This window comes from Octodon degus, unplaced genomic scaffold, assembly GCF_000260255.1.
Source record: "Octodon degus isolate 3935 unplaced genomic scaffold, OctDeg1.0 scaffold00091, whole genome shotgun sequence".
Lineage (NCBI taxonomy): Eukaryota > Metazoa > Chordata > Mammalia > Rodentia > Octodontidae > Octodon > Octodon degus.
In genome coordinates, this window is record NW_004524667.1 from 4,006,648 (window position 1) to 4,017,362 (window position 10,715).

The following is a 10,715-nucleotide window of genomic DNA, read 5'->3' on the forward strand; positions in this document are numbered from 1 at the left end:
TTATTTAAAAATATTTCTATTGTTTGTGTCGTAAAGCAACAAGCATTTATCATTCCTCGTGTGTCTCCTGTCATCCAACTCGTTCTGATAATCTATGAAAAGTTTCATTGATACTGACTGGGATTTCCCATGTCAGCAGCCAGGTGGTAGATTGGCTAGGAACAGGTATCCTAGGATTACTTCCATCTCATGTGTAGTGATTGGATACTGATGATGGCTAGGGTCCAATCCTGACTGGGCCACATGTGTGTCTGTCATCATCAGAGAGGCTAGCCTGGGCTTATTCATGTGGTAGATTTAAGTCCATGGGTGCTCAACATCTTCTGTTGGCCAGGGTATAACTGTCACTCTGAAGAAAGTTCCTAGACAGGGATTCTGCTGTCCCTTTTGAGATGGGGTCTCGCTGTGTTACCTGGGCTGGTCTGCAATTCCTATGGTCTTCTTTGCACAGCGTATTGAGTAGTGAGGGCTGTAGGTATGTACCACCATGCCTGTTTTGGGATTCTGACTTTGATGGGAAGTTGCTCAAAATTATGTTGCAAGGGTCTCAATAGAGAGAGAAGAATTTATGAGTACTTTTATGAATAAAAGAGCCAAGTTAACTAACAGGGCTTTTTTGCTGGTTGATTGGTTTGGCTTTAATTAAACAAGTTTCTGCCTTGTTTTTGACTTTATGGTAATGATAATAAAGATATCTCACAGTTTTTGAACTGTACTGCTAACAAATTTCAGGGAACCTGTTTTCATGAATCTCATTCTGTAGGGATTTGTTGATTTCTTGGTGTACACTGGGGAGAAAGGACAGCAGGAATGAAGGAAAGATACACAAGAAGACAAGAGCTGGGTCAGGTGGTAGCCCATTTGCCAATTAGGCAAAGCCCCAGAACAAGAGTAGGGGCACTTATACTTTTGCAAAGTTAGTATTATGTGACACAAGGTTGTTTGGTGACTTACAGCTGACATTAACCAGGCATGATGTTATTCTGAGGACTGAAGTAGCTTGACTGCCTTAGGCACTGATGCATTGTCCTGCCCTCCCACATGGGATCAATTTCCAGCCTTAGCCACTCCTAACATCGTTGGGTCCTTACAGTTCTATATGAACATATTATTTGTCTTCACAGTTTTCAACTTAAATAAGTTGACCCTCAGGCATATTAATAATAACTAGTGTTATATGTTATATCTAGATGTCCCTCAAAAGCCTTATGCTGTCATGGCAAGGGGGGGTTTGAGCTGGCTGGATCTCGGGTGTGTAATGCTGGTTAATCACCACAGATGTGAGTGCTACTCATCCTTGGGGTGTGCAGCCTGGACAGAATATAAGAATCAGAAAGAACCCTGTTTTCCTATTGCCTGATGCTTTCAAATTCAGTGCCAGCTGCCTTCTGCCTGCCCTGCCCTGCCATAGACTATTTCACTTCTGTAGTGCCTCTCTGCCAGCTTGGATCCAGTTAAATATGGACTGAAACTTCTACAAACTGTGAGACAAAATGAAGTTTTCTCCTTTAGTTTTAGGTATTGGGTATTTAGTCTCAGCAATGAGAAAAATACAGAGTAAATGGCAATTAATAATGACATTCATTCAAGGCATAGTTTTGAGTATCAGGGATTAAGCAAATTATGCCTTGCTGAATAACTGAATAAGACAGATGGTGGCAGTTTTGAAATTCAGACTTAGTTCTGCCAAGATCAGAAGTGATCCTGGAATACTTTGTGTGTTGGATTAACTCATGGTCAATGTGTAACACCCAGCTGAACTGAATCAGTGTGCTTCTGTGTATGGAAGGCCCAGCTGAGGACTGCTGACAACAGCATAAAAGGAGAACTAGAGGGGAAGATGGTGTGCTACTGATTTTCCTGAAGATGCATGTCACACTGGTTTTCTTGGTATGAACTTAGCTGTTCTCATTGTCAGAGAAGCTCAGGTCCTCACTGTGACTAGGCTGGCTGTGGTTCTCTTCAGGGGAGCTCTGGTCCTCGCCTTGAGTATGGCTTCCTGGCTCCAGGGCAGATTCCTCAGCTTGTTGACACCTATCTTTCATCTGACTGGTACACACTTTGTAGCTTCTATTGCTGGCCTTTGGACCTTTCTAGTGCAGAGCCTGATACAGACTTCTGTGAGACATTGTTGTGCGTGCTAGGCTTTCAACTAGACCTTCATCTAGGATGTATGCGGGCCTGGGCCTTCAACTGGACTCACACAGAACATTGCTGTGGGCATCCAGGCCCTCCGCTCGATTCTTGGAGTTTCTAGTGCATGGACAGATCTCATGGGCTTGTCTCTATTTGGCTTTTTCTGTGAAAATTATAAGATAATCCTATAAATTTTGTGTCCTGTATTAAATCTATTCCCTGGCAAACCCCAACTACAACACTTTGTCTTGTTTACTAATGTTCAAATGTTCTGGCAGATGGTTACTTTGATATCATTTTCTTTTTCTTTTCCTACCATGATTCTTTTCCCTGTTTTGTTTGCTTATTTATTTTCCCACTTACACCAAAGCAATAAACAAGTTTTTCTAAATATTTTGCTGTGAAATTGTGGTCTTCATGTGAAGGGGTATATTGCATCTCTTAGTATTAGTCACCTTTGCTGCTGCTGGATGAAATACCTGACACCTGTCACCTAATCTTGCTCAGTTCAGTGTTTCAGAAGACTTAGTCCAAGGTCTGCTGGCTTCAAGGCAGAAGTACCATGGTGGAAGCTGCAGCGTAATGAAGCTGCTTGCTCCATGGCAGTCAGGAAGAAGAACAGGGCAACGGGGTCAGAGAGGAAGGGGAAAGGGACATGATAGCAATGCAGGTCTTGCATTCATGGCCCACCCACACACCCAGAATGCACTTCACTGAGCATCTAGGCTGCTCCCAAGCCAACATGTTGCCAAGTTTAATCGAAACATACTAAATAATGTATATTTCTTCACCCCTTTCATTCCTACCTTTCTTCTTCTCAAATATACTTTCCCTACTATTCTTTGTTCATTTTGTTTTCCTTTCCCTACATGGCCTACATTGGACTAATAGCTGGGATTAGTTGTGTGTACCTAGAAATTACCTCATTTTCTCTTTTTTGGGGGGGTACATACTGGGAATTGAACTCAGGACCTTGCATTTGTGAGGCAGGCGCTTATTGTACCGAGCTATCTCCCTGGCCCTACCTCATTCTCTTTTAATTAGTTAGCTAATTATAGAATTTGAAGTTTTAAATGGCTGAGGTTAAATGAAATGATAATATTTAAAAACATATTTGTAGATGCATTTAGTAGGTGCTTAAATACTGAAATGAAACTGAAGCCTGTGATAGGTACAAAAACCATTTATTTCATGTGGACTCTCATGACAAGACCCATCTTACTTTATAAGAACAATAGCCAAGTTATCACAAAAACCCAGAGGCCCTAGCTTTTCTTCTTTGCTAGAAGCTGAAAGTAGCTTTTGTACTTCTTACTATAGCCCTGATAAAAATAGAGTGAGAAGATCTTTGGAAAAGGCTGGACAATTGTGAATTGTGAATGACTACATAATTAAAAGGAAAAGGCTTGTTTTTTTCTGGAAGAAGATTGTGGTGTGCTTCTTTATTTATCATAGTGCTTCTTCTCCATTCAGCAGAGAAACCTAGTACCCCTTAGTGCCAGGAACTGCTGCAGGCTAGAAAAAAGAGGAATCATGATGAGAATTCTACATAAAGTGGGGATATATGCAAGACCTTAGTTGCTTTACCATTTTCTAGATTTGTCTTTCACTGTGAGATGGTAACTTTTTAAAAGTTCTTGGTACAGCTTTGGGGCCAGGGAGATAGCTCAGTAGAATAAGCGCTTGCCTGGCAAGCGCAAGGGCCTGAGTTCAATCCCGGCTCTGGAAAAAAAAAATAGAGTTCTTGAAAAGCTTCTGAGATAGGTGTATTTTGAAGTTTATGCAAGCAAGTCATTTGCTGTACATTGAAAATAAGAAAGTAGCAAAGACGTATACCCTCATGAAATCTTGAGGTTTAATTAAGTGTCTTTCATTTAAAAATGTTTGTTTAAAATTTAAGTTACGGTGTGATCCAAGGCATCTTGTGTTTGTGTCTTGGTCACTTTATTGTGAGCAGACATGGCTGAGTCTCCAGGTTGGACTTTATCCAGTAATTGAGACAAGCTTTAATGTCTGTGGGCATTCATTGTTAAATGTTTGAATTAATGAGTGAATATAATTTTTATGTGACAGTTACATTTATCCATAGGTTTTGTACATTGGAAACTCTAATGAAGCTGTGATTTGTTAAAGATAATAAATGCAAATCTTAATTTGATTTTATGCATGTAGAATGTATACAATAGTAGAGAGAAGATTAAATGTCTAATTATTCTTTTTTAAAATAGAAAAAGAAGGAATTCCAATTCTTCTCAAAAACATTTTTGAGAGAATTATTTCTGCAAGTAGCAAGATTGCTCACCCTTGTGATCTCTTCTGAAGCTTGCTCCGGTCCAGAGCTCCCTTCCCTACACTTCTGCTCATTCTTAATATCAGCAATTTCTTTCACATTAGATCTTATGAAGTTATTCTTGGGGTATAGGTGGGAGTATTCCTGCCAAAGCTGCCAAAGTATTTTCAAATTTCATCCAAGTTCTCTTCTTGACTATAAGACAATTGAAAAGCAATGTAAGAGTATAAGAGGAAGATTAAGACAACTTTTTCATATTGAATTTCTGTCTTAAACCTCAATACTTCAGCTCCGCATTGGAACTAACAGCCTATCTAAAGCACCCTCTTAAATTGAATTAAATCCAGAGATTACAAGAAGCCTTAAAATGAATTCATACATTTATTTTCACTTAATTCATTTTTAGCTCTACTAGCCCATTATTTTTCCTCATTCATTCATTTATAAAAGTATGTTGAATAGAGATTTAAATTTTAGAATATCAATGGTTGTTGGAAAATAGCAGTTCCATTTTATGTCTAAGCATGTGATATTCAGGCAGATAGTGACGTTAAGTTCAACTGTCTCTGTTGATATTAGGATAATAATATTAAGTTTCTTTTCTTGATGTTTAACAACTAAAGTTTGCAGACCAAAAATTAGAGAAATAGAGGGGCTACAAGGATAGCCAATATTTTGGCCCTCGCCCTTTAAGGTCAGTGAGGACTCAGGACATAAGAGAACCTCTATTGTGACATCCTGTAACTCAGTGGTGACCCAAATTTTCTGATCAAGGAGATTATGAGGCCACAGAAGAAAGTGATCGACAATGTATAGTGTGCCTAAAGAGAGTCACCAAGAGAGAAAAATTGCTCAGGCTTTCACAGAGAGCAAATTGGTCAAGCAATGGCCATGACTCATCCAGATGACTGACACTGACAAAAGATCTACAAGGTGCTGTACATAGTTTCAGGGTAAATCCTGGAGGGATTTGACTGACCTTGTCAGATACCAAAGTCACATTTTTAGTTATACAGGTCTTGCTTTAACTTTGTTGCTTAACCAACCAGCAGAAAAGTATAACCACGATATATAAAAAGTAATGCCATATTATGCTGAGCTGTAAAAGGCTCAAGTCAACAACTTCTGACAATTATCAGTTCTTCTGATAACCCACTGCTATTATGGACCATTGTACTATATTGGGTTATTTTGCTGAATTCAAGTACGTACAATCTTTATAGTGTGGCTTCAAGTATGAAAAGGTCCTTTAAAGACTTCTTCAAATACAGCTTTTCTAACAGCATGTAACACTCATCTATGACAAAATAAAACAAAAAAAGGATATAAATAAAGGATCATTTTGTAGTAAAAAGCATATATATGTATATACAAGATAGGATAGACATACAGCTACTTTCTCTTAGTTCAGTAAGAAGAAAGGTTTGTACTAATATTGTTTAGACAAGATATCATGACTACATCTTGTCCTCTGAATAACTACTGTGAAGACAACAATATGCAGTGTATTAATTATTGTAACTGTCATACTTACCTGTTTTGAAACTGTTTAATTGCCATTTTATCCTTTTTTCATTAAAATGAATGAAATCTAAAAAAGTATATTGAATTTCTATTCTTTGTTATAAATTGTGAGCAACAAAATAAGTGTTTTGGTTTTTTCTTGAGAATTAGATGAAGTTTATTCCAATGTTATTATTTTACTGTTATCTGTAAAGTATGCCTTCCTGTCTAGTAAGTAGCAGAGGGCATATGTATAGAACCACATAAGTGAGAAGTCTCGACACATTAGTTTATTTGAACTGCATGGAATTGCCATTTTTAACCATGTGGACCTATCAAAGCAGCAAGTTCATGTAGCTCAATCTAACAAATTAATATTTTCCATATGAAATGAAATAGTTTAACATTTAATGTATTTTCCAATAAAATTTTCAAGAGTTGGTGTTACTACCAGTGAAACTGATTCACAGTAACTACATTATATGTATACTTGTTTTTGAGGGCTACTAAAAACCAATGCTCAATAATTGTGGTAAACTTCAAAAAACTATTCCTCTTTGTCAACAAAATGAGTGTCCAACACTGATGAAAGGTGGCATTTGTCTCTGTTTTCAGTAATATTGACAGTATTTCTTTTCTCCAGAGAGTTCTGAAGCCTCCAAGATATTCAACACACTGTATTTTTCTGTGTTTTTCTTCTAGTTCACATGGTTTTTGAATGTGCAGAATGTATGGCCTAGAATTCATTTAGTTTATGTAACTTGTAAACACCCAGCCACTGAAAAAAGTTAACCTGGCGTGTAAGCTTCTTTTTATTAGGAAAAAAAAACTATCTCAAAAATTGTAGTCCACAAAGCAAGTACATCTTCAAAGGGAGTCTACTAAAACTCCAGTTAAGTGCAGGATGAGACCTATAGTAAATACTTGAAAATCAATACTTGTATCAAGAAAATAATCAGAATTCTCATTCCTATAAATGTGGATGTATTTACTGCTCATTAAATCAAATGTTTTAACTTGGGACATAGAGATTTGCTAATTATTACAAAAACTGGACAGGAGATAGTCTTTCCTCATATACATTTCATATTCACATTTGGATAAGTTTAATAGATTTTTTTTTAGAAAAGTATTAGTGGCACTGAATTTCATTTGTTAAAAAAATGAAGAAACTGGAATTTGAAAATTTTATCCCATCAGTAAAAAATACATAAATAACTGAAGTGTATTTTTCTTGTGTTTTATAAAACAACTTAATGATTGCAGAGGAGAGTTACATTATCAATTCAGAAAAAAAATTCTAGTGTTTCTAAATTTTTTGGTGGTCAGTTTTTGCTAGAATATATAATTACTAAAGTACTTGTGCCCATGAATACACTCAAATTTGTATTTTTCACATGGCATGAGTTGAGAAAAAAATGAAATGCAGGTATGTGTAAACATTTAGTGAATGGATTTTCTGTACCTGTGACATTTTTCAGAACTGTTTTGTTCTCATTTATCACAGACAGTGAAACGCAGCTCCGGAGAGACATGGTTTTCTGCCAAAGCCTCGTGGCCACCGTCTGTGCCTTCTCTGAGCAGCTCATGGCTGCCTTGAACCAGATGTTTGACAACAGCAAGGAAAATGAGATGGAAACTTGGGAGGCTAGCAGAAGATGGCTCGACCAGATAGCGAATGCCGGTGTCCTTTTTCACTTTCAGTCACTTCTGTCACCAAACTTGGTAAGGAATCACCTGGCTCCCAGTGTCTGTGTCTGCTGTGACTTACATGGTCACACACTCCCCAAATGAAGTAGTTGGTCTTTGCCCACTTATAAACTGCATCACCACTGTCCCTGCACTTGTTGTCCTACTTAAAAGGATATGCTTTTCCATGGTCTTTCAAGTTTCAACAATTATGTAGAATGCATTCCTTCTTCCTGCTTTTTATACATTTTCTGTGGCTGCTGTGAGCTGAGAATGCTGTTTCTGGTCTCTGTAAGCACTGATTGAACAAGGTCATCAGAAGAAAGGGTGTCTTTCTGGTGCTCTTCTTTTATGAGACGCAGGAGAAATAGCCTGCCATAAAACCTTGCTCCTGATGAGGTTGATAACCCAGATGGTACTTGACAGATGAGTTCAGATAATTCCCATAGTGTAATGTCTAACAGTCTGAAATTTGCATGTGTTAAGTAATGTTTAGTTCTTTCCTTTGTGTGTGTATATTTGTTCTGTTGCATCTAAGAGCACTGCGCTAATTGAAGTAAAATACACAATGTGTATGCATCCGAAATGCGTAGGAAATAAGCATTTTGAAATATGTGGACAATAAAACTATGGTGAATAGTTTTCGCATCCACCCCCTGTGGTTGTAGTAAGTTTCATAACATTCAAAGGCACAAATGTTCACTTTTACATAGAAATTTTCAATGATCATTAAATAGAATTAGTAGAAGTATGACTTTAAACAGGAGAGCCTATTTGATGTGTTACAACACACATAAAAAATAGAGCTACCAAGTAGGGTTGTTGAGATATTAAACATATGGTTTTAAATTAAGATGAAGTTTTCTCCAGTGATGTTTAGGGTAGAGAGATCATTTCTGTACTGCATAGCCTGGGATGTTCTGGAATTATCAGTTAAGGAAATCAATCTCAGTGTACTTTAAAGAACTAGAATGACTCTTAAAAAATTATGTATATCATAATTATATGAGATCAATTTCTGATGTTTAATTAAAATAAGGAGCTTTTGGAAGTGCTTAAAATCAAAATGAAAAATATTGTTTATGAACTGTAAATTGTGTATGGTAGAAAGCCCACTTCCTAACACATTCTGAGCCTTACTTATTTCCTCAATGAGTGAGTGAATGCATGAAGCTTCAGTTGCATTCTATCCTCCATACATTAAAACTTTTATGGTTTAATCAAGTGCTGCTACTTTTACTTTAAACTTGATTTTATTTGTATTCTCAAGAAATAGAAGAACTTTATGTTGAGCTGTGGGGGACTCAGGTCAACAATTTCTGACATTGCCAGTTAAACAGCAGACCCAATGCTATTATGGGCTACTGGACTCTTTTAGAATATTTTGCTGAGTTTACACACCTATAATATTCAAATAACGGAACTTAACAAAAAAAGGGTATACAGATGAATGTCCATTTTGTATCTGTGTATTCAAAGTGGTTAGGATAGATATATAGTTACATTCTCTTAATGAATAGAATGATTTGTTCTAATGGCGTTTGTAAATAGGATCTCAAGTCCGCATCTTGTATAGCAATTAACCACTAAGAAAAATGTATGCAGTGTGTTAATTATTGAAACTGTCCTAGCGATTTGATTTGAAACTGTCTCATTGCTATTTGTTTATCAATAAAATTATGAAAAAAAGAAATAGAAGAAAGTATTTACAGATCATATAGCTAATAAATAACATATCCAGAATATATGAAAAATTCTTAAGGCTCAACAGTAAAAGACAGATGACCCCTTTTAATAGTGCTGAAAGACTTCAGTCGATACTTTTCCAGAGAAGACATAAAAATGGCCAATAAGAACATAAAAGATGATGAATATCATTAGCCATTAGAGAGCTGTTACTTAAAGACTACAATGCATGTATTGCTGAAGATATGGAGAAATTATAAATTGGTTATAGGAAGATAAATTAGGGCAACCATTTTGGAAAAGTTTAGCCCTCAAAATGTTTGACATTATTAATGTTTCCAAGTTATTGAGAAATTCTACACCCCATTAATACTCAACAGAAGTGAAAGCTTATATTCACAAAAAATTCACAAATATTCCCAGTAAGTGTATCCATAATAACTTAAAAGTGAAGCACCCCAAATGTTTATCAATTATTGAATGGATAAGCAACATGTAATACACCCATACAATAGAATATTATTCAGCCATAAGGAAAAGTGAAGGGCCGATACATGCCACAGCACAGATGGACCTAGAAAGTATTATGCTGGGAAAGTATTTTGCAATTAGCCATCCCAAATGACCTCATGATTTGTGATGCCATGAGATATGTTAAAGAAGTAGGTTTTGGAGAATTAACTAGCAGTTGCCTAGGAACTGAACATAGGGAGTGAGTGGTAATGGGTGCTACTTCTTTCTGAAATAATGAAAATATTCTAAAATTAGACAATGGTGATAACTACCAACCCCATGAATAAACTCTAAGCCCCTGAGCTGTACATTCTAATTGGGCACATTTCATAGTGTGTAAATTATGTCTCAATGATATCTTTCATTTAAAAAAAATTGATCTTGTGAATCCCTTATATTTATTTTAAAAATTGTTTTAAAATACCCAAAGACTATTTCTGAAGAAAACCAATCAAAGATATTTGTGGTCCCTTTGTATTAAGAATATAAAACTCATATGGAACTACAAAGAGCTCTTTGAGAGCTGTTGCTCATCTGGGGTCTGGGTATCCCTGAGCTCCGGGCACATGTGGTGGTCACATGAACGTTCCTCAAATATGCTGGAACAACATGGCCTGTTCTGTAATACTAAGAGGCCACACTGAAACATAGGAATGTTTCTTCCTATGTGGATTCTTCTCAATCAGAAAAATGATGATTAGCAAATTGGTCAAGCAATGGCTGTGACTCATCCACATGGCTGACACTGACAAAGGATCTACAAAGTGTGGTACAGGGTTCCAGCTTAAATCCTGAGGGGATTTGACTGAACCTTATCAAGTACAAAAGTTACATTTCTTGTTATATAGGTCTTGCTTTATCTTGGTCTTAACCATCCAGCACAAAAGTATGAAAATGA

At 36.6% G+C, this 10,715-nt stretch overlaps 1 protein-coding gene across 2 annotated transcripts in view; it reads left to right on the forward strand.

The window, feature by feature from the left end:
* Positions 1-10,715, forward strand: part of Prex2 (phosphatidylinositol-3,4,5-trisphosphate dependent Rac exchange factor 2) — a 303,532-nt gene that overhangs the window by 204,838 nt on the left and 87,979 nt on the right. For both annotated transcript variants that reach the window (XM_004637531.2, XM_023722364.1), the window contains one exon: positions 7,437-7,654. In XM_004637531.2, coding sequence (XP_004637588.1) covers positions 7,437-7,654 — 218 coding nt within the window. The remainder of the gene's footprint in view (positions 1-7,436; positions 7,655-10,715) is intronic.